This window comes from Neomonachus schauinslandi, chromosome 3 (genome assembly GCF_002201575.2).
Source record: "Neomonachus schauinslandi chromosome 3, ASM220157v2, whole genome shotgun sequence".
NCBI lineage: Eukaryota > Metazoa > Chordata > Mammalia > Carnivora > Phocidae > Neomonachus > Neomonachus schauinslandi.
Window position 1 is genome coordinate 126,899,278 of NC_058405.1, and position 25,669 is coordinate 126,924,946.

Sequence of the window (25,669 nt, forward strand, 5' to 3'; positions counted from 1 at the left end):
CGCGTCCCTGCATATAGTATTCATTCCTTTGTATGGGTAGGTGGCATTCCAATGTATGGATTGACCAAAGTTCATCCATTCCTCAGTTTAGGGACATTAGGCTGTTTCTCATTTGGGACAATTATGAATGAAAATCCTAAAATAATGTACATGTTAAGTTTTTGTGTACACAGAGGTTTTCATTTTTCTTGGAAAATACCTACGAGTGGGATTGCTGGATTATACAGAAAATGAAAGCTTAAATTTTATTTTTAAAAACCTGTCAAACTATTTTCCAGATTGGCCACACAATTTTGCATTACTATAAGCAGTATGTGATATATTAATTTTAAATAATTTTAAATAAGGATTCATTCTGGGTTAATAAAAAATTGAATAAAATTATTTATAATGAAATGCAAGTATTACCTAACTATACATTTTTGCCATTTGGTAACAAAATAATTCCAATAACTTAACATAAAAATCCCAATCAAAAGCAATACTATAGAAAATAAGCCATGCCTAGATCACAAAAGAGTAGTCCAAGAAAGAAAAAATATATACATAAATATATATATATATATATATTCTTTTATATTCATAAAGTTAAACACTGTAAATAATAGAGTTCAAAGAGTTTTGCCAAAAAAAGCAGAAAGCCAAATAGAAGAAAATGCTGAAATCCTCCAAGGCCACTTATTTTTTCATCTTATGCCTTGTAATATTCATCTATTTGGTTAGGGAAAACATCAAACTCCAAACCTGTAAGAGAATTTCAAGTGAAAGGGGGAAACTACTATTTCTTTGAGACCTTTTTATACAAGGGATGACCAAGTAATGAAATGTTGTCATGATGATAATCTTAATCTGCATTAAACAAAGCACCAGGCAGGAAAGGCCCCATCACCTACATGTTAGAGATGCTACGGCTGTCTCGGCCGTTCGAGAGCACTCGGAGAGGGACGCTTCATCCAGTAGTCTGGGCACAGTGGAGTGTTCGAGACTGGGGAGCCCGGGGCCAAGGGAGGCTTCTGCCAAAGAAGTAAAATCTGTGGAAATGGCACTTAGACAACAGAGTTAAGGCAAGCAGAGAACAAGAAGCATTTCAAAGAAATCAGATCTGTTAGCTCACAATGATCCATGCATTAAACAAGAAGAGGTAACTGGGGGGGGGGGGGGGGAAGGAAGAGAGAGAGAAACAGGTATCAAGCAAAGTTTGAATAGCATTCACACCTTCTTTCTAATACTTCCGCATCTTCTCATTTCACTTATATAGTTTGATATTATTTAAATAAAATTCCTTATTTAAATAAGAAAGTAAGTAAGACTTAAGAAATAAGAAAAATCATGACTCGGTATAAAATGATAATGTTTTTAATCACAGAGGACAGGAGAATTCTTATAGAAGATGTGTCAAAATCTCAAATTCCTAAAAATCACCTAAGGATTAAAGATTTAGGAACATTTGGGTGTCCTGAGTTTCTCCCATGTTTGTGAATATTAATTATAAAAATTAGGTAGGGTTATATTGAGCAATTTTCATACCTATAAAATTATCTCCATGCTAAAGTACTGGCATAGTAATATTCTATTTTTGGTTAGACATTAGTCTGTCAGATTCATTTATACCTAACATTAAGTCTAAGAATTAAGAAATTTATTCTTATAATAGCTACTATTAAAAATATAGGGAAACAGTATTAAATTACTTTATTTTTATTGGCATTTCATTTATTTGGAGAATCCAAAATGAGACGATATAATAGAAAATACTTCATGATAAATTTTTACCACTAAATTAGGACACTATGTATGTCAAATTCATACCTAGGACAGTTGTGTAAATAATGGTACCTTACACCTTGGTGTAAGTTTCTTCTGAACACACTAAGGTACATTCCTGACTAATATGTGTCCCTCTTGGGGAGGACATTAATAAGTGGTAACCTGACACTGCATAAGGAAAGTTCTTAAGGTACCATCACAGAACTAAAATTTTGAGTTCTGCCAATTTCATACTCAACCCAGGGTGGAAAATTTTTCATTTCATAATATAAAATTTGGGAAATAGAGTCAAAGCATCTGTATCTCTTTCACAGACAGAGCATTATAACTAGATTCATTCCTCAACTGCCATGAAAGGTCTTCTTCAGGAGCTACATGATGTGGAAAAAAGGTGTCCTACCTGGGCTGCGCAGCCCCTTGGGAGAGTTTGCTTCCAAAACACCATCCGAAGGAACCGTGCGTCCTGCCTGTGGGGCTGGGGGACAGAAGCAGCACAACTTACAAACAAGTCACATTCACAAATGTAGCAATTCCTTAGTAGCTTAGTTTATTTTTATATAATTTGGGAAGAGAGAGCCCTAACTTTGTTAGAAGCCACTTCACCGTCCAGCTTTGATACAACTAAAATCGACTTAGCTTCCCCTTCCTACAGGTAGTCAGTCCTGGAATGAGAGTGTCCTGAAGAGATTCATAAATGATCACATGCTCAATTTTAGGATCAGGGAGCTATACAAATTTGTCTTTTCTTTTTTGTTATGTTGCAGATTTTAAAAAGGTAAAGTGAGAATAACCAGGGACTATCTAAATATTATTAAAATTCATTAAATAATAAAATTGATTAAATTCATATGATTAAAATTCATTAAAAGCCTAAGTTTAAGTATTGTCTTTTAGTAAAAAGACCTGATTTATAACCTGTATCACTTTACTGTCTATATGAAACAAGACCTAATACACACATAATGGGAAAAGTAACATTACCAGTGACAGGACTACTTTCATCACTTGGATGCAGGGGTATTTTGGAGGGTGGGGAAGGTGCTTTTCGCTTTGTCCTCTTCAAAGATGAATCGCCAACAGATGTACTACTGAGCTGCAGTGAGCCAGTTCTCACTATGCCTGCTCCACAGGGACTCTGGGAAACAAAATGACCAGACACGATCTCCACTTAGAAATTAATAGCGAACTTCAGGAAGACGCTGACTCTTACATCAACTGCTTCATATGCCAATATGAAACATAAGAGTCATTCATTCAAAAAACCTTTATGGTGCACCTGCCATGTGCCAGGAGATGGATACGTAAAGTAAAATAAAATAGGATGGAAGAATGGCGTACAAACAACCAATTATCATGTGGAGGACTCGTAAGCATAATAGTTAAAAACTAGCTGTCAGAGAAAAATATGGAGAAAATATGGATGTAAAGTAAGAGGTGAGAAAGAAGAATATCTGTATGTTAAAACAGCTGGCTTGATTAATCTTTCTTTTTTAGTACTAACGTATTAATGACAAACATCTCAAAAATTTCCATGTCTACCCACGGCAAGGTCATTTGAGGTCACCGACTCTATACACGGCTAATGCTCACACACCTGGCATGTGACCATCAGCAGACCCGGAGACAGGCCTGCCTCAGCAGGCCGCCTGGTGCCTCCTGGCACACTGTCACATCATCTAACCTGATTCAAAGAGTTGTTCGTAGATTTTGGTCTCCAACTTCTCATCCCCCACTTGAACACTTTCAACCAGGTATTTCCCAACTTTTGATCCATTAAAACTATTCCTATCAAAGTCGTCAATGACCACCACAACTAAACTAGTGGTTAATTCTTAGAACTCATTTATTTGATCTGTTTGCAGCATTCGACAGAATAGACCACCCTCTTAAACTTCTCTTTTTCTTACTTTCAGATTACCACATTCCTACTCTGCACAGATCCCAATGCTCCATTTTCTTTTAGGGTCCTTCTTCAGCTCAGTCCTTGCATACACTCTCTTCAGTATCTATGTTCACTCTCTTGGTAATCTCCCCTATTCCCTTGGATTTATGTATTATTCATATGCCAATTAATTCCAGACTTATCCCTCCGTCCTAGACCTCTTCCTGATCTCCACTTAATATCTAAGGCGATTTCAAACATGGCCTGTCTAAAACTGAGATCCTGATAATCCCTCCCTTCCCCTTTCCCATCAGAAATAATCCTGTTCCCACAGTCTCTCCTGTTTCAGGAAAGAGCAAGTCATTCCTCCATCTGTTCAGGCCAGTGACTCTGGAGTTCTCCCCATCTCCTTTCCCTCTCACACTCCACAGGAAGTCCATCTCGTTGGCTCATCCAGCTTGACTGCTACCACATGGTCTGGATTATCATCAAGAACCTCCTAACTGGACTCTGCTTCCACACTGTGTCCCTACAGCCCTTTCTCAACATACCAGCAAAAGGATCCTATCAAAACCTAAGTTTGTTTAGGTCACTTTGTTCAAAACCAAGTAACAGTTGCCGAGTTGGCATGGAAAGGCCAAAGTCTGGGTGAGGGCTTCTAAGGCAGTTAACTGCCTAGCCCCTAGATCTCTCTGACCACCTCCTTCCCTAAGTGTCATCTCATAGGGACAGAGCACAGTTAGGTCCACAATGGCAGGCACTTGATGGAACACCTCTCACTGAGGTTAACTCCTCCTAACAGGGGGCAGACAGGGTGGCACCTGGCTGACCTGATGGGGAGTCAAACCATTAAATGGCCTCCATACCAACTGAGGAACAGCTGCAGCCACCAACCTCCTCTCCCCTCAGTACTGCGGTCCTTCCTCCAGAACTTTTCAGGCCTAATCCATCAAGGAAAGAGTTAAAGCCTGCCACCCAAACCCAGACTGATTCAGTCACTAAAGCCAATTCTGATTAAATCTAAGGGCCATCCCTCACCCCCCACCCGCTCCAGAGTGGATGTGGGGACAGATCCTCAACTGCGGTTTGGACTTTTGAAACAATCAAGAGAAGGACCCTTGGCAATAAAGGGCTGAGGAGGAAATGCACCGTATCGTACAGCTGGATGAGCAGTATTTAAATGTCATTTTGAGTAGAATATAAAGTTTTCTTCTTATTGATTAATTATATATCTCTGTGTTTGGAAACTTTATTTGCTACCTTATAAAATTAACAAGTTTAGAAGTCATTAGGAAAAAGGCCAAAAATTCTCCTAAAACAATGCAGCACTTCACTTTTCAAAATAATGATATAAGTATCAAAAGCAGTAGAATATGCCATTTTTATTTCTCAGATGAATTTACTTAGTAAAGCCCTATTAAGGAATGCTCCCTTCCTCTCATAGACTTACTTTACCAGTAAGAACATAGTAAGTGATCAATAAGTAACTGCTGAATGCACAAATTTAGGGCAGCATTTGATTTTCCTCCTACTTCCACGCTGAAAACTTGTTTCCCATGCTTAGACAGATTGCTTTCATGAGGTCTAGAATACAAACTTGTGCTCCCCGTTAGGCCAGATTCCCAAACACTGTCATTTATTGGTCTTTTCTATTACCTGATAAAAGCAGTCGTGACTTGAATTAGTCATGAATTTCTCAAATGACAGTATCTGTTTAGGAGTTAGAGCTCTTAAATTTTGGTCATAATAAAATATACGGTACAGAAATTAGAAGGGAGGAATTTATATTGCAGACTCACAAGTTTATATGAACCTATCCATAACTCAAAGACAAAATAAAAATAGACTCACATATTTCATTTATGTCCCTAGAGGTCTTAAAATAAGCAAACTTTTTTTGTACAGGATATTTCTATGGATAAAGAATTTAAAAATTGCCAAAATACACAGATTTTAGTTTTACTAAAAAATTTTCAATACCATTTATGAAGACAGCTGAGGGAAAAGAAAAGACACCACATTTTGAAGGAGCACATCTTTTATAACTTTATCCTACAGAACTTAACTCCCTTTACGCTGTTTTGCAGGTGTAACATGAAAATAAATGGACATACATTATTAGAGTTGCAAATGGATCACAGAGACTAAGAAAGAAGACATTAAGACAGCATGACTGTCACTGAGTGGTACCAGAAAGATATACATGACCTGTCATAACTAGATTCCATGGTATAATTAATGGTTAAAACTTATTAAGTTTATGACAAAACTGTAAATTTAACAACCTATGTAGGATGGGCCAAGGGCAGGAGTTTTCAAGGAATAAGAATGGTGAGTTTAGATCATCAGCAACAGATTAATGATGGAAATGGAAGTTTTGTCCTAAGGTGCAATAATATTAGTGTTAGTGTTCAAGGAAATAGCTTAATATGTATTTCTTGTCTTTCAAGACAGACAAGAGTTTTGTTGTTGTTGTTGTTGTTGTTGTTGTTAAAGAGAGAGAGCGTGGGGGAAGGGGAGAGGGAGATGGAGAGAGAGAATCTTAAGCAGGCTCCATCCCCAGCACAGAGCCCGACACAGGGCTCCACCTCATGACCCTAGGATCATGACCTGAGGCAAAATCAAGAGTCAGATGCTTAATTGACTGAGCCACTCAGGTGCCCCTGCTTTTTTTTTCTTTTTTAAAGGCTATTAGAAAATAATTTCAATCAGCTAGGAAGGAAAGGTAACAGAAATCAAACTTGGGAGTTACTTTGTGTTAAAATAAAACATCACTATTAAGACCAAAGTGGAGGAACCCCTGGACCTTGAGAAAGGGATGTTCTATATCTACTGCAAACATCCTTTTCTTGGTAAAAGCCCACAAGAGAAGAAGCATTTAAGTTAGAAGATCTAGGTGTTCCTAAATAGACTGCAACAAGAAAAGTGGTGTACACTGAGGAATGCAGGTGGAGTATACGTAGTCAGCACACAAGAATAGAGAGGTTCCTAACCCAAGAATGACTACTTCTAGAAAGCAGACTCACTAAACCACCCCAGATGCTTAAGTAAACACATCATGAGTTCCATACAAAATGCTAGGGAAACAAAAGCAAAAGTGTACTATTGGGACTTCAAGATAAGAAGCACAGCAAAGGAAACAACAAAACTAAAAGGTAAACTACAGAATAGGAGAAGATATTTACGAATGACATATCTGATAAAGGGTCAGTATTCAAAATCTACAAAGAACTTATTAAACTCAACACCCAAAAAAAACAAATAATCCAGTTAAGAAATGGGCGAATATATGAATAGACATTTTTCCAAAGAAGACATCCCGATGGTCAACAGACACACGAAAAAATGCTCATCATCACTCGGCATCAGGGAAATACAAATCAAAACTACAATGGGATACCACCTCACACCAGTCAGAATGGCTAAAATCAACAACACAAGAAACAACTGATGTTGGCGAGGATGCAGAGAAAGGGGAACCCTCTTACACTGTTGGTGGGAATGCAAGTTGGTACTGCCACTCTGGAAAACAGTACGGAGGTTCCTCAAGAAGTTAAAAATAGAGCTACCCTATGGCCCAGCAATTGCACTACTAGGTATTTACCCAAAGGATACAAAAATACCAATTCAAAGGGGCACATGTACCCCAATGTCTATAGCAGCATTATCAATAATAGCCAAATTATGGAAAGAGCCCAAATGTCCATTGACGAATGGATAAATAAGATGTGGGGTGTGTGTGTGTGTGTGTGTGTTGTGTGTGTGTGTGTGTGTGTGAGAGAGAGAGATGGAATATTACTCAGCCATAAAAAAGAATGAAATCTTGCCATTTGCAATGATGTGGAGGTGAATGGAGCTAGAGTGTATTATGCTAAGCGAAATAAGTCAGCCAGAGAAAAACAAATACCATAGGATTTCACTCACATGTAGAATTTAAAACAAAATAGATGGAAAATAGGGGAAAGAAAAAAGAGAGGGAGGCATATAAAAAAGGCTTTTATTTTTTAAGATCTTATTTGAGAGAGAGTGCACAAGCAGGGGGCGGGGGGAGAGGGAGAAGCAGACTCCTCAAGGAGCAGGGAGACCGACTTGGGGCTTGATCCCAAGACCACGGGATCATGACCTGAGCCAAAGGCAAACACTTAACCATTGAGCCACCCAGGCACCCCAAGAGACTCTTAGCTACAGAGAACAAACTGAGGGTTGCTGGAGGGGAGGTGGGGAATGGGCTAGATGGATGATGGGGATTAAGGAGAGCACTTGTGTTGAGCACTGGGTGTTATATGTAAGTGGTGAATCACCAAATTCTACTCCTGAAACTAATATTACAGTAAACTAGAATTTAAATAAAAACTTGAAACATTTAAAATAAATAAAATGCTAAAAAATTTAAAAAAAGAAAGAAAGAAAAAAGGCAAGGAAGGCCATTAGTGTCTAACTAAGCTGCATGCATAAGCCCTAGTTTTCCTGTGCCTTTCAGGAGTATACGCCTAATAGTCTCCTAACCGCTCTACCCTTGCATTAGTCAGGCATGAGCCACCCGGTATTTTTGAAAGTGAGTTTGTGTCTAACTGGAGAGAGGCTTCTAGAGGGTTTGCAAGTTGGAAGGCGGCCTAGTGTAATGCTTACCAAACAAATGAGCTTTGGAGATAATGTCAGGGCTTGAACCAGGGAGCATGGCCATCTAGTGTCTCTGCAACGTTCAGCCTCCTCATCTATGAAGTGGGAAAAGTAAGAGTACCTAAACCTCAGAAGGGGCTGGATACTTATGTGAAATGACATGTGAAAACTCAGCACAGGGCTTAGTATACAGTACCTGCTCCATAAATATTAACTAATGTAACATGCAGCTCATCTATTTTTAAGTATGTGAGCGTGATCTGTAAATAAAATAAGCAAATGATGGTTCTAATGTAGAGTGAAAAGTATGGATAAAAGGAGGTATACATATTCTAAGATTGTACTCTGTCTGCAGTGATGGTGGTGGTAAGAGTCCTAGTACGTACAGTCCATCTCCGTTATGATCAACCTTAAAACCTCAACAGTGCCCAGCATTCAGGAACTGGTGTTTAGTCCACTGCATAAGCCAAATTCATTGTGTGTAATTCATTATGTGTAAAAATGCCACCTTTATGTCACCTCAGGCAGCTCCACCCTACCTTAAAGGAATTTAATAAAAGCACAACACTTAACACTAATTTGTTAAATCTTGGTGATGGGTATATGAATGTGTATAATACATAAATTTGAATATTTCATAAATTTAATGTGAAGAATTAAAGTTGAAAAACTCTTTAGAATGGTCTTTAGCTTTCAGCACCAAGATACATTTCCTTTGGCCAAATTATAACTGAAATTTTTTAAAAGAAGTTGAGATTAAACTGTATTTAAATCCAAAGGGTTTACAAAACAAGAACTCAGAGAGGTTTCTACTTACTAGGGGAAAACGCTTTGGTTAATGATTAGAGATGTTCAATTATTTACTTCAGTTAGAGTCACTAAGTCTGCCTACCATTAGTGAAAACTGCAGCCTAACAGGAATGCACATCACTGAGTTTTACAGTCTGTGAAAAGGAAAATACTGCACAGAGAAGAGAACACTCCAGCGAAAGTGACAAGGTCAAGTTGAAAACCATGCCAGATACTTAATCCCTCAGAATTCACACCCAAATCAGGATTTACTGGTTCAAAATGGAACTAAATTTAGCTGAAGAAAATAGAATTGAACGGCATTCAGTAGATTTACTGAGTACTAGCTCTGTACAAGTTATTAGATCACTTATTAATCACAGTTGAATTATAAGATGTGGGTCACTGAAATCAATATATTCTGTAGAAAAGAGTAAAGGAAAAATTGCAAATAGAAAAATAAGAAAACAACTTGAATCAAAGGACAGAAATACAGTAGCCCAACTTCAAGGACATTGTTAAATGTTTCTATTAGAAGCTTTGGCTTTTTATTTCTGTTTATGATTTCCACATGTGGGGAGGAATGGGTTAGAGGAGAAAATCTAAGCCACCCCCTGAAACTGTCTAAAAACTCGTATACTTTTTTTTTTTCTTCTTAAGTGCCAGAATCACATTATCCTTCTCCAACTTAGATATTCTCTATAAATACTAAAAACATACTATTTAATTTACTATGAATTATACCCCAATGAGTGACCTTTTACATAACTAACCAAAGATCAAGTTTGAACTCTTAACTTTTTTTAAGATTTTATTTATTTATTTGAGAGAGTGAGAGAGCACAAGCAGGGGAGCAGCAGAGGGAGAAGGAGAAGCAGGCTCCCCGATGAGCAAGGAGCCCGATATGGGGCTCAGCCCCAGGACCCTGGGATCATGACCTGAGCCAAAGGCAGACCCTCAATTGATTTAGCCACCCAGGTGGCCCTGAGTTTGAATTCTTAACTCTTGATGGAAGAATTCTTTCTAAAATAATTTTACAACTTAGACAACAGATCAGTTTTCTTAAACTTCAAAATGTATAATTATAATAAAGTAAATATAGAAGTATGAGGTATTGTAATGAATTTGCAAAGTAAGCAAAGCTGTAAAGGGAAGTTTTTTTCAATCACAATGAATTCAGTTTTACTGATTTGATCATAAAATTAGCATAATCTCATATAAGATGTAAACAATGCATACAATGGTAAGGAAAAAAAAAAGAAAAATCCCTATAAATCCCAACAAATACAGGTTACCTCATAGAAGTTTTGGTGTTCAACCTTTTATACATATCCTCTATACTTCAATACACACACACATGCATTTTTTTGACTTGTACTGAATGAAGGCCTATATGCCAATTTCTTTCTTTATGAAGTTTTTAAAAATAAAACGCTATTTTGGTGAGGCTAGGGAGTGTTTGTATTGCTGCCCTGAATCTCTTTCCACACCCTCCCCACCCCCTTAAATAGATTTCTCTGACTCCTAAAAATCTAGGACTTATATATCCTACTTTCATGTTCTCTCAATAAACCTGTTTTAAGATACTTCACTGACAGCACTGAAAGTCTTAGCCTGTCTAGGTCAACTTAGATGAAGAAAACTCCTATCAGTGAAGGGGTGTAAGAAATAGAGGAGATATGTCCAGTACCAGACTACTGTATGTAGGGTAAGGAGAAACAGGGCAGTGGTATCAGGGCCTGGAGCTATTAAACCCACACCATGTAAGCAGTCATCTATTCTGCCAATTTTAAGGGTGTTCCTATCAATTTGCTGAAATAAATTCTATGACATCAAGTAATGAGATTAGAGCTGGATTCACTTAGAGGTGTCTAAATACCACCACCACTTGTAACTTTTATCTTTTTTGGTTACTAAAATTATAATCCCTTCAGAGGATTCTGGGTGGCCAAGCTTGCCACTAGATTTCTCTCAAAATGTTCTAGATTCAAACTCATTAGTCAATGATAACACCTGCATCCTCTAGTTAACAAACTCATTAACCTGAGCATATCTTCCTCAAACTCTGTATCCTCTACCTCTTTTTATTGATGCCCAAAGTACTGGTGTTGACTTTTGTGTTATAGTCAGAAGTTCAGGGAGAAAGATGTCAGTTAATCAATGTTTTATTTCATTATTATACTTTGGAGTTTCAAAAATCCTCAGAGAAGTAATACCAGGACTAGGTATCACTATCTGATTAACACTGATCAAACCAAAGATCCATGTAACAAAGCACTTTTATCTGTTAAAGGCCAATTTTAAAAGACAACAGAAGAATAAAATAATTTGATCACACTGGAGTTGGAAGAGACCTTTGGAAATTTAGTTACAAAATCTTACTGTACAGAGGAGAAACCCAAGCCACAAAGAAGTTCAAAGGCTTGCTTTTCAAGGTAGAAGACAAAAGAAGGCAATGAGAAAAATCATGACAACAACAGACCTATTGGTAGATTCAAGACTCGCTCTCAAGCCAGAGTAGGACTGCTTCTGCCATAATATACTTTCTTTTCAGCCCTTCTCCATGTAGATCAGAAAAAAACCCACAAATTTTACAACCTGGGTTATACTCTTGCAAGGTTTTTAAATTTTTCTCCCTAAAGTAACCTGTGCTTTCATTTCATCAACCCTATAATACTTTGAGATATCATATAACCAAGTCTTATTAGTGGTAATCCCTTACTAATGACATTTTTTAAATGCCCAAAGATGAGGGCCTAACTCAGTAATACATCTCAGATGGAAAAAGAGAAGATAAATCAGGAGAAATCAGAGCTCAGGTCAAGTTAAAAAGACAGATGATGGTGGTAATCAAGGTTCTGCTGGTCAATGATCAGAAAAAATAAGTGTCGGGGGAGGGGAGGGCGCCTGGGTGGCTCAGTCGGTTAAGCGGCTGCCTTCGGGTCACGTCATGATCCCAGAGTCCTGGGATCAAGCCCCGCACCGGGCTCCCACTCAGCGGGGAGCCTGCTTCTCCCTCTCCCACTCCCCCTGCTTGTGTTCCCTCTCTCCCTGTCTCTCTCTGTCAAATAAATAAATAAAATCTTTAAAAAAAAAAAAAAAAGAAGTGTCTAGGGGTAGGGTAGGGAAGTAGTGAACATCTATAGATTAACTGAGTATAGGGCCCCCACCAGAATAAAGTAGCAATCAAGGGAACAAACTGGGATCAACTCAGTTCATCTCAGAAAGGGGGCCAAGGCTGTATGGCAGGCATTATCCAATTGAACCTATAGTTTTATCCCCATGGCTCCAGGAAAGAGGCCTGCTTCTCTCTGCCCTGGTCTCTGGTACATACTGGTTACCAAAGAAAGGCATTTTCTCCCCCATGAGGTCCCAAATGTCATAGCGGTAGAAAGCCTAAATAAGCTTCATACTATAGGAACTTGTAAAGGAAGATTCCTAACACTGATTATTTTAAATATTTTATTAATTCAGTATGTGCTTCAGAGAGACACAATGATTGTGTACTGATAAATAAAGGAGAGAAATCCACATTAACTCCATTTAAGACCTATTGTTCTTTGAATAGTACAATTCTTTAAAGTCTAACAACTTCATAATGAGCATAGTTCCTTACATTTGGGTCAGGGGTAAAGCTGGCAGGAACCTAAAAAGTAATGGCTCAGAGGATTTTCAAGAGCATTAAATGAGTAATGTGCTTAGTACCTGGTCTCAAACATTAGTAAGTGCTATATAAGCATTAGTCATTAATTTTGCTCTTGTGATTAAGACCCTTTGAAAATGTGATTAAAACTACCAAGACTAAGTATATTTATATATATACGGAAAAGCCTTAAAAGGGGGAAGGAGATTATATTCTATTATGCTGCACTGGTGCATTTCTCTACTGAATGAAACAAGTCGTATTTTTGGAAATACAGACAGCTGTATCCCGTATATCAAACTAAAAATGCCATGGCAACCACTGTTCCTAGGCAATTGTAGAATTATGTGTGTGGTTTTCTTTCTATATGATAAATATAAGTGGAAAGTGGCGGGGAAAATCAAATGTTGTGTGACAATCTAGAGAAAAAAAACAAAAAGATTACTTAAAGATTACAAATATGTTCTTTTTACATCAACCTTAATGACTCTGCATAAAACATCTAGGATTAAAACTTATTAAGTGAAACTAAGACCAAATATATTCTTGCACATTTTATAAACATATGACAATCTATCATCTTACCTGCTTATAAACCATGATAAATATTAAAAGGTAAAATTGAGTAAAAAATGAACAATGTCAAATATTTCTTAAAAACAATTAAATCAGCTGTTAAAAAATGAACACACTCTAAGTATTAAATTTCACTTGCATCATACTGGATGGCAAAGTATTTCCATTTCTCAACATTTGAGTGTTTGTCTGCACCAGAATGCAAAATGAGATGAAATAAAAAGTTCAAGATAATTCCTTATTGTGTTAGCCAAAAGCCAATAACCTAAAGAAAATGAGGTACCATTCTAGTAGCCAGGGAAAAGCCGCTTTACTGCTATATACACACATAACTCCAAAGAGCAAAACCATACCAAATGTGCAAAAATAAAGAATTTTCCAAAAGTTTCGGTGGATTCTGTGGGTCAAGATGATCCGCAACTCGTGTCCAACTCTTTCTCCTCTTCTTCAACTGTAAAATCAGCCTTCATAAAAGGCTGATTTGTCAATAATACTAGGACATCCTTTGGCCACAGATTTTATTAAATGTGCTCCTCACAGAAACTTGGTCAGTGAACATGGTACAGATATTGGATTTCTGAACTTAGTTTCAATCCCAGAATTCTAAGTGATTTTCAATTTAAGTCAATGTCATTGCATTTCTGACTTCTGTCATGTGTGAAATAAATGACAATCTGTGTAAATAACTATATAATCTTATTGTAAATAACTGTATGCATTTATACAGTAATACATGCGATATGGTTTAGGTAAAAAAGAGTAGGAACCATCCATTACATATGTTGTTGCATAAATGGCATTTCTAACCTTTAGGCAGAATCATATTCACAGAATGCTCAAAGAGATCGGAGAAAAACTGCCAGAAAATTTCTAATTGGATAGTTTTCTTCTGCAAATGAACATTTCCATAGAAGACAGTATATTCACCTTTATAAGGAACAGGACACAAGGCTTGAAATGTAAACGAGTACACAGAAATTTAGGGACATGAAAAAAAAACAACACGATAGCAATGACAGTAAACTATGTATTCTTTAAAATGTATTCTTTAGGTGGATCAAATAATTTTATTTGCAAAACTGTCCCAAAAAAGCAGGTTAGGATAAATTATTTTACTGACTTGGATTTTTATTGAATCCTCTTTGGAAACTACACAATCAGTTGCCAAAATTAGCTCAGAAAACCAACAGCCTTTTATGTGAAGAGTTTCAGTTTAAGCTCCAAAATCACTATCCAATACTTTAATTTGCTAGTATGGAGAAATGCCTCACAGAAATGAGATCAATTATTAAATACTGACAGCCAAAAAGCATAAAATAGACGTGGTGAACAAAATTTTTTTACAAGCTACAGGTAGACTGACTTATCTGTAAGCCCATGTAAGGCAAACAGAATATCAACGACTACTTGAGAGGATACTAACATGAAGTGAAAGCTCAAAATGAAGAAAACTGCATTAATTAGAAATCACTTTGTTATGCATTACTGTTATTTATCTCTCTAGCTCTATTTTCTGACACTTCACACACAAGAGATAAGCATTTGCTATTTCTAATATAATGTAACTATTTCCATTATTTTCTTTCTGCTCTATTAAAGGATGCTTTGGTGGGGGAAAGTGTAAAAATCAGACTGTTGTAGGTCTGTTAAACAGCGCACCCTTGTGGCTTATTCTGACTCCTGAACAATAAAAATCTCTAGGATAAGAATATATCCAAAATTCTTCAGGGATTTGAAAATAATTTTTTTCCAGATACTTTTTCCCAGTCTACTACTTTCAATCATCAAAAACAGTGCCTTTTTAAAGCTTCAAATTCAAAACTAAGTTGTTTAATATAAAATGTCTATAGTAATAATGACTATTTTTTTTATCTTAAACATAAAACAAACAGTAGAGGGGCACCTGGGTGGCTCAGTCAGTTAAGCGACTGACACTTGACTTCGGCTCAGGTCGTGATCTCCAGATCGTGAGATCCAGCCCCACATCAGGCTCCAAGCTGGGCGTGGAGCCTGCTTAAAATCTCTCTCTCCTGCTCCCTCTCTTCCCCCACTCCCCCCAGGCTTGTGCGCACACTCACGCTCGGGTGCGCACACTCTCTCTCTCGAAAAAAAAAAAAAAAAAAAGATAAATATGTGAGGTGATGGATGTGTTAATTAACCAGATGGCAGGAATTCTTTCACAATGTATATGTATTTCAAATCACCACAATGTACACTTTAAATATCTTATAGTTTTCTCTGCCAATTATACCTCAACAAAGCTGAAAAGAAAGAAACAAAAGTAGAACTGCCCCCCCCCCCCATTTTGATCAGTTTGTAGAGGGCCTTGAATGCCTCAAAAATACCTGCCAGTTATCAAAGTTCCTGAACTGGGAAGACAAGTTAAGTACTGGTCTTCTCCTTACTCCACACCCTGGATTTCCCTAAGGCATGACTACAGAAGAAGGAAAGAAGGGGACAAGGAAAGACAAGGAAGGGAGACTGAATGAAGGACTCACTAATTGGACGCAAAAATAAAAAGAAAACACACTGAAAATTATCCTGAGCTTTTAAATCTGGGAGAACAAAAATAAGCTTGATTTTCTATCATCATGATTGAAATCATGATGATTGAAATCATCAATCAAATGCTGATTTCCAGGTAGTGATGAGTAAATAAGTAACCATGACTTCAGTCTGCAACTGGAATAAAATATTGGGATTGGAATTACAAAGTTGATATACTGGTTTCCCAGGGCTGCTGTAACAACTTACCAGGACCGAGTGGCTTAAAACAACAGAAGTTTATTCTTTCACAGTTCTGGAAGCCAGAAGTCTGAAATCGAGCTGTTGGCAGGGCCATAGCTCTCTGAAAGTACGATGGGAAAATCCTTCCTTGTCTCTTCCAGCTTCTGGTGGCTTCTAGAATTCCCTGGCTTATGGCAGCATAACTGCAATCTCTGCCTGCGTTAGCACATGACCTCCTCCTTTCTATCTCTGTGCATGTGCCTCCCCACTTACAAGAACAGCAGTCTTTGGATCTGGGCCCAGCCTAAAGTCCACAATGATCTTATCTCTAGATCCTTGACTTGAACATATCTTTTGGGGGGGACACTATTCATACCACTACAGTTGAGAACTCAACAAAGAACACATCTTCTCTGAAAGAGTATAGTAAATGTAGGCTAAGACCATGGATTCAGGTACCTCCAAATTTAGAAAACAGGTAAAGGAAGTGGGGGCAAGAAAAAAAGAGAGCTGAAATATAAAAAAAAGAATCAGGACCAAGGAAGAGAGAAAAATCAAGACCAAAGGGGTGATTTAGCACATCAAATATGGTGAAGAAGTTAAGGAAATAAGTGCAGAGATGCCTAGGAAAGCATGAGTTCACATGCACACAAGCACACACGCACACACACACACCCCGAACCATGGCTTACTTGTTAAGGATTTTTATAATGAAGAAATAAAAAATGGTTCTTCAGCTTCTCTAGGGAGGAACAAATAATTCTGGGTCCTACTTAACAATACATCAAAGAACTACCCAGATGTCCAGATCAAAAGAAAAAAATAATTGGAAAATTATATAAAGATGTCCAGTTTGCCAAAGGCAACATACAAAAAAAAAAAAAAAGATTACTTAACATGGGAGCATCAACTGGTCATGGAGCAGAGGGTGAGAATCAAAAGAAATGGCTTTTGGTGAGGCCACTAGAAACACAGTCTAGAATTTTAAGAAGCAGACTATTTATTGGACAATGTAGACCTCTTCAGGTCCAAGCACAGAGGAAGTTTACTACAATGCATGAGGTCACCGGGTGACCAGGAGCTAAGATTTATTTCTACATAAAGAAAAGACAGACTTTGGTAATTAAAAATTTAAAACAATCCTGAAAGTGCTACCTTTTAAATGACTTACTATGAAGAAATGCAAAGGAGTTAAACCCACAAAATGAAGTCTTTGGAGACCCTGACTTGGCCTCTGCTTATCTCATTCAATTTCAGTCTCTGATTCTTGTTCATGCCCAGGCATGCCATAGTCTTCACATTCCGTGTCTTTGAACATGGTTCCTGTTGCCTAAGGTACTCCCACACAGATGCTAATACTAAATCTAAGAATCGCCTCTTCTGTAACACTTCACCCAACTACCAAGTAGTTACTTTGGAAAACTTTGTAGCAAATGATTCTATCATTTGAAAATATAACTATCCTCCTGATTTTTAAGGTGAGACTTTATACCAGGGACATTAGACAAGAAAATTTTATTTCTATAAGAAGACAGCTTAATAGATGATTTTTCAAATAACTACTGAGTTTAAGCATTTTTTTGTTCATTTCTACCCTGGTTGCTATTTTCTTTTTTTAAGATTTTATTTGAGACAGAGAGTGTGCGAGAGTGAGCAAACGAGAGAGAGAGACAGCATGAGCATGGGGGGGTACGGGGGGCAGGCAGAGGAAGAAGCAGACTCTCTGCTGAGCCGGGAGCCTGAGAAGGCAGACGCTTAACTTACTGAGCCACCCAGCCACCTTGCTATTTACTTTCTAAAGGCATATATGATAGTTTATAAACTACAATTCAAAACTATAGTTAAGGGGTGCCTGGGTGGCTCAGTCGTTAAGCGTCTGCCTTCGGCTCAGGTCATGATCCCAGGGTCCTAGGATCAGGCCCTGCATTGGGCTCCCTGCTCGGCGGGGAGCCTGCTTCTCTCTCTCCCACTCCCCCTGCTTGTGTTCCCTCTCTAGCTGTCTGTCAAATAAATAAATAAAATCTTAAAAAAAAAAAAAAAACTATAGTTAAAAATATTTAAAGTTAAGAAAACAAAGAAATGTTTATTAGTTGGTTGGGAGGCATTAGTTTACTTAAGCATTTAGTTTACTGAACTTCCAAGGGGAAATAAAAACCCTTCAAGTAGATACAAGAAAACTTCTCAGTGTCTCAAATATCTCAAAATAAAATTTGCTCTCAAAGTTACTTGAATAATTTGTCTGATTACAAGCAACAAAATATATAGTCTCATGTTTAATCACATTTACTTAAAACTTCATTTACAGTCCACATGAAAAAAGCAAAGAATGTACACATTTTATAGGCATGAAAAGTAGTTTGCAAATGGATTTCCACAAAACAACATAATCCAGGGAAATGTGGTAGTACACAGAAGCAATAGTAAGTCATTATGGGGAAAAGACATACCCAGAACCCTGCTTTGAACATAAGAGTATATAAAAGTAACTGCAATATATTCTATATAAAAAGACTTTTTTTTTTTTTTTTTAAACTATAGAGTGTCTATGTACCAACAAGACACCCGGATTTCCCTGTGAGAATCCCAGAGTCAGGTCAAGAAGATACATCTAGTTAAAAACCCATGAATGCAACATAAAGACTTTGGTGCCATGAAAAAAAAAGTTCAAAATTGAGTATATGCATTCCCAATACATGCATCAAGCAAGCACCTCTGGTTGGGCCTTAGTAAGCCAGGACTTTAAGGTTTATGGGTGATTTATTTGCTTGAAGATAAAAGTTACTTAAAATTGACACATTTATTCTTTACTGCATCACAGAACCATACATATGTAATCTCTTCCCAGTGCCAATGTTATCAATAACAAGTTATTCATCTTATTACATATTAGTGACTGTTACTGATCTTACTAGCAGTCTATGTGGAAAAGGCCAAGAGGAAAAAGAGATGGTCCTCTGCCCCATCCTAAAAACACAAAACGAAACACAATTATGTACCTTCTCTGTTTCGTCCACACTCAAGGATTTCACTACACAAGAAGCTGGCCTCTCCTGGATGTGAGCAAGGTCCCGGGGGGCGCTCTGAGACCCTGGCATTGGAGGCAGCGGGGCCCGTCTCTTCTTGGGTGCATCCGATGGCAGGGTGTTTGAAATATATGGCTTGGAAATGGTATTGGACCTTGTAAAAGTTGGGCGATGCTTATTTACTAGAGGAGTTGCAGGGGCACTTGCAGTCTAATAAAGAATGAAAAGGCAAAACCTAGAGGTCATTTCAAGATAAAAAAGCACATGCAATTAAAAACAGATGAGAAGAATCTTATAAAATATTACATAAGAAAATACTCGCCTGTTCCCGCTTTTTCTTACTGCGCTGAAAAAAGCTGAAAAACCCTTTATTTTCTTTCTCCTTCATAATGTCTAGGTTTTGTGATACTTGGCAGGATTCTAAAATAGAAGAAAAGCCTCTTACTTTTGTACATGGAATTGTAGATTTACCTCCAAGTTTTCCCTCAGTTTCTTTCCCTTGAAAAATTTATACAATGATGAAAGCTACTAATTATGGTCTACTATGAACCATGCACTCCGCTAGGCATCTTATATCTTATTTAATTCTCAAAGCAACAAGGAAGTTTTGTATTATTGTTCCTATTTCACAGCAGAGCAATCTGAAGATTAAAGAAACGAATATACATACTTGGGGCCAACCATCAAGCAATGACAGAGATAGGACAGAAACTCAATTCTTTGTGACTCAGGGTCTGTTCTATCCATAATTACCAACATTTCAGAAGTAAAATGGACACTTTGAATTAAATGAGATATGAAGCTATCAACAGTTTGTCCCTTTATTTTGAATTTTTATTTTGTCACAGAGCTAAACAATTATGAAATATTTTATTCTCTAAAGCATGATTCACTATAATTACTTAGTACTTTATTAAGTGTTTCCAAAAGATTATTTCTTCAATACGATGTTTCCCAACTAGGTGGCAATCTTGCCCCACCCCCATTCCGGAGAACACTGGACAATGTCTGGGGACAATTCTGATTGTCACAACTAGGGGTAGGGCAGGAGAATGTGCTACCAGCATCTACTGGGTAGAGGCCGGTGATGATGCTGAACACAATACAATGCACAAGATAGCCCCCCCAACAAAAAAGGATCATCCAAGCCCAAATGTCAATAGTGTCAAAGTTAAGAAACCACATTTTAATCAGAATGGCAAACGTCAACCTCATGATTACATATTAACATTCCATTTTCCAAAAAGTATTTCCTAATGTCAACTGAAAAGGCCTACAAACAATGACAAGTCCAGTGGTGCTGAGTAGCCCTGGCCCAGATGGTCTCTAAACACCTTTTCCCACTAAAAAGGGACCACGATTGCGTAAGAATGGCTGATTCTTTGTCCACACCAAGGATTGTAAAGATGAGTCTGGAATATCTAATTATAGCAGAGAGAAAGAAATCAGAGTCCACTGGGATCATTTTAAAAGGGCACAGGAATCAATCAGATATGGTTTTTACTGGCCAAGGTCAGGACAGTTTGGGCATCATAGAACTACTTAATAAATGGAAACATTTTGCATATGTTTAATTCCATGACTTGTAGTGATGCTGAAAAAATAACTGACCCTTACTGTTTACCTCTATGTACTGCTAATGAACCAGTCTGTTATTTTAAAAACTGAGGAAGGGGGACGCCTGGGTGGCTGAATCCGTTAAGCGTCTGACTCTTGGTTTTGGGTCTCAGGGTCCTGAGATCAAGCCCCAAATCGAGCCCACCATTGGGCTCTGCACTCAGCAGGGAGTCTGCTTCAGATGGTCTCCCTCGCCCATCTGCCCCTCCCCCACCCCACCCACACTCACTCTCTCTAAAATACATAAATAAATAAAATCTTAAAAAAAATTCTCTATATAAATAAATAAATACTGATGAAGGAAAAGAATCACACTTTTTTCCTGCCTCTTCTGAATGAATTCTACCTAGGTAGACAAGTAGCTGAATGGGGAAATTTGCTGTTTCTGAAATATCTCAATTTATAAAGGCATATTTGCAGATAATGATTATTTTCCAACTCCTAATCAAGATCCAGGCAAGTATTATTGATAGCTAACATCAAAAAAGATAACTTGTGGGGTGCATGGCTGGCTCAGTTGGTAGGGCAAGCAACTCTTGATCTTGTGGTCATGAGTTTGAGCCCCACATTGGGTGCAGAGATATGTACATACATACATATATAAATATAACTTGCTATTACATGGCTGCTAATGGAAATATATAATACCACCTATGAAGTATTCTTGCTGAAAATATCTCACCCAAATCTGATCAAGTCTCTAGATTCAACAATCAATTTACAAGAAATAGAGACAATCGAGAAACATATTAAATGGCACCACAGGATGCAATCCACAAAATTCTGAATGTGGGAAATTCGGTAAGATAAAAGACCCAGTTTCTTCAACAAATGAAATACAAATTTAAAAAAAAAAGACAGAAAGAGAGAAACAAGGAGTGGGGAATATATCAATTTTGAAAACATTTCTACTAAAGAGCATATATGTGTTTTATATAAATCACAATATAATTTCAGTGATATTGGAAACAAAGTACTGTATATTGAAATTTATGGGATATGTCTAAAGCAGCACTTAGAGGTAAATGTATGGTCTTAAATACATTTAAATCTTAAATATATACCCCTTTTTTAGGACTGCATGTACAGTCTTTTTGTTTAAAAAAATGTTTAAAAATTAAATAAATTATGACAAAATAGGGGCTCCTCCAGGAAAGCAAAGATTGTTAATGCCAGTAAGTATATCAATGCAATATGCCTCAATAACACAATAAAGAAGAATATTTCACAAATTAAAACTTCATAAATCTGATGCTTTAAATTTTAAATAAGCAGTATGCATTCTGTACAATGAGTTTACTGACAATACTAACTAATGATGAACATGTGGATAGCACTTTATGGTTACAGATTTTTTCACATGCCTAATTTCTTTCCTAGAACAATCCAAAGAGGATTATCAGAAATTATCACAAGTTATCATTCTGAGTCCTTTTTCTAAGTTAGGGAATGTAAAGAAATGGAAGCAGATAGTATTGTCCCATTATACATCTGAAGCCCTGGTGACCACAGTTTAAATAACTTGCACCAAGACATACAGGCATTAAGTGGTAAAATTCAATATAATATCTACTCATCAATGATATATAATACCTTTGGCTTTCCCCTTTTTTTTTTTAAGAAATGTTATTTCATGGGGCGCCTGGGTGGCTCAGTTGGTTAAGCGACTGCCTTCAGCTCAGGTCATGATCCTGGAGTCCCGGGATTGAGTCCCGCATTGGGCTCCCTGCTCGGCAGGGAGTCTGCTTCTCCCTCTGACCCTCCCCCTCTCATGCTCTCTATCTCTCATTCTCTCTCTCTCAAATAAATAAATAAAAATCTTAAAAAAAAAAAAGAAATGTTATTTCATTTTAAGATGAAGACTAACTGAATGTAGGTATTTCACATGGTAGTACAGTGCAATACATATAAGCAAAGTTATTTTTGGTAAAGCAATTTCCAGGCACCCTGTCATCCTCCATACTAGTTAAGCTAAGTCACTTACAGCTCTATGGCAGAGATCACCAGAAGTCAGAGTTAAACACTAAGAAACACAAGGGCTTGAGCTTACTAGAAAACAACTCAAATTTATAGTTTCCTGTTTCCAGAAGAGAGGCTATAAGTAACTGCATACAAAGTACTAAGACTTCTGATAATATTAGACAAAATAAGGAGGCAGAGGCATTTACAGCATTTGGATTGATCTTGTAGATTATGACACCGTAAAAGGAGCTTTCTTAATTTTCTTATCCAATCTCGTAAGGTTACATTCACAACATTTAGTACTCTAAATAAATACATACTTTCTTGGCTGGAAGGGTTATTACAAACCAATGCATTCAACACCTTCAAAATGAGGCCAATAAGATTATGGAATTTGCTTTGAGTAATGTATATAGAGAATGGCAATGGTAGGAGCAAAAGCCAAGTACAAGTGCCAGGATGTTGCTACTGGAAAAAAAGCACAGAGACCACTTTTTCCAATCTGTTATTATAGAAGTGGAAAGTGTGATGCAGACAGATAAAAAGCTATTTGCCCTATCGGCTTGCTAAATGAGTTTGACAGCTAATGCAGTTTCAGAATTAAAACATCTATCTTCTGATTATTAGCCAGTATATACTTTATGAACATAACAATTTCCAGCTCCTTTGATTAACCTAGCCTTCATGAATCAAGCCACTAATAATAAATAATCACACTATTACTCATATAGACTTATTGTGTTATGGGAAAATTGGCAGTGGTAAAGAAAGAAGATTCCAATAACACATAATGTGTATAGTTTATTGTTTGTTTTTTTTTTTAGTAGAGTGGTAATTATTATAGTAATCAATTATCTGAGCTTATCCTTTTTTAATGGAGGAAAAAGGCTTCCAGACTTTATTATTATTGGCTAATTTTTAATAAAGTTAAATTCCCATTATAAAGTTCTGTAATATAAAGAAAAAAAGGATGAAAAAAGTCATCCACAGCCCTACCACCCAAGGTAACCAGTATTAAAATTTTTTATGTACTTCCTTTCAGAAATTTTACGTAAAAATTTTTTTACACTGTATTAAACACACTTAAATGGTTTAAAAGCTAGCATAAGCATTTTCCATGTTATTATAAAATATTCACAATTTAACGCTGCAATAATTTCCTATGATGAATATACCCTGATTACTCTGAATAACTGTACAATGTAAATAATCTGAGATCCTTCCATGGTACCACCAAACTATCAGGAACTATACTTAAAGAACCCAGCAAAATCATTTTTTCTTGTCTGAGAGTCAAAAATATGTTTCTTGGGCGCCTGGGTGGCTCAGTCAGTTAAACATCTACCTTCAGCTCAGGTCATGATCCCAGGGTCCTGGGATCAAGCCCCACACCAGGGTCCCTGCTCAGCGGGGAGCCTGCTTCTCCCTCTCCCTGTGCCTCTTCCCTCTGCTCATGCTCTCTCTCTCTCAAATAAATCTTTAAAAAAATGTTTTTCACATTCTTAGGATGATATTTTTAATCAACTATTGAAATATTATTACTGTATTAATTTCAGAAATCAAGAGGGAGGGCTTATAAATTATTTTTCAGGAAATAAAAGCCAAAGGTTTTCTTACAGAATGTACACATTAGTAATGTTAAGAAAACAGGTAAAATTAGAAGCTTATTTTCAATTTATCCAATAAAAGTAGAAATTTCATGTTACAATTTTTTCTACTGATTCATATGTCTTACCTTGTAAAGATGATTTATTGAAGGCAGTAACAGAAGTGGCTACAGAAGGAGGGGGTAAAAGAGGGTAAATTGACTGTAAAGATGATGTTTATTCAAGTATAAAACATCACTGAGTTGAAATAGCTGTCTATGGATTATATAAATCCACAATTTCAGGATAAAGTTTGAAGGGCTCAATGCACAAAGGATGTAGTAAGTAATCCTTCACTAAACCTTTTTTCTAATAAAACAGATTCATACTGAATAAATAAGCTTGCAGTTGTCTAATTAGCATCGAAACAAACATTATCTAAGATCTCCAAATTTTAATACACTCAGTTATTTCTATAGATTAATACTGCAAGCTATTTTTATTTAAAAATTTTTGGAGTTAGATTTATTTTATAAGCTAGTTGATTTTGGGTGAACCTAGAAAAAAATTTGTCAAGAAACTTAGAAATTTGAATGACAATTAAGACTCAGACAAAACCATGGTGAGTCTACAGTAATTCACACTTGATTAAAACAACAATGAATTTAAATGTAAACCTTTATTTTCTGTTTAAATCTTACAGCCACAAAGAATTAAGTTAAATCCCACCAAAAATATTCATAGATTGATGGAAAAGTGTAAAAAGTGAATGACAACTAAGAAAGACAAGTTTTTATTCTAATTTCAAAAACTGAAATCAAGTTGAATTTTATTACATTTCATTGCCTCTTATTCTCAATGACACGTATTGACTTCTATTTATAGGATCCATTAACTCACCATTATGAACTTCAGAAACCCTACACATAAATACAATACATGCTTTTATATGCACATCCTGTCAAATGAATAAAACAAAAAGTCTTACTTACCTCTGCTGACATCCATGGCATATAATTCTCTTAGTCCCAGGTCGTTAAGAGATTTTGTCAAATCAAGGGGCTCCTGAGATAGATAATCTTTCAACAACAGTGTATGCAGTGGATCAAACTCACATTTGCTGCATATAATGGGGGCAAGTTCTTGGAGTGGTGCATGAGGGCTAACTCTCACTATTGTCTTCTGTGTTTTCTTAAAATTGATCACTACTCTCACAGTTTTCTGAAACACAGATTAAAACCATAGTTATTACCATAATTTATTTACTAAAACCTTCTACAATGATGTCTACAATAAGAGATCAATCTACAATAAACAGTATTTTTCTATTTTGGTGTGAAATTATTATTTTTCTTTCCTGAAGCATATTCTTTCATTATTTCTAAGAATATGAAATAATTTGATTAAATAATCTAGATTAAATCCATAATCCCTGTAAGGTATTAGATTTTAAATCTAAAAGGGAACATAAAAGCCT

General features: G+C 36.7%; 1 protein-coding gene across 5 annotated transcripts in view; it reads right to left on the bottom strand.

The window, feature by feature from the left end:
• COBLL1 (cordon-bleu WH2 repeat protein like 1) overlaps positions 1-25,669 on the bottom strand; it is a 163,559-nt gene that overhangs the window by 20,136 nt on the left and 117,754 nt on the right. For 2 of the 5 annotated variants that reach the window (XM_021702711.1, XM_021702710.1), the window contains exons 4-10: positions 25,185-25,413; positions 24,342-24,380; positions 19,350-19,447; positions 19,001-19,237; positions 2,749-2,902; positions 2,168-2,242; positions 894-1,013 (exon numbers count right to left, since the gene is read on the bottom strand). In XM_021702711.1, the coding sequence (XP_021558386.1) occupies positions 894-1,013; positions 2,168-2,242; positions 2,749-2,902; positions 19,001-19,237; positions 19,350-19,447; positions 24,342-24,380; positions 25,185-25,413 (952 nt within the window). The remainder of the gene's footprint in view (positions 1-893; positions 1,014-2,167; positions 2,243-2,748; positions 2,903-19,000; positions 19,238-19,349; positions 19,448-24,341; positions 24,381-25,184; positions 25,414-25,669) is intronic. The other 3 variants (XM_021702713.1, XM_021702712.1, XM_044913662.1) reach the window with 2 other exon arrangements.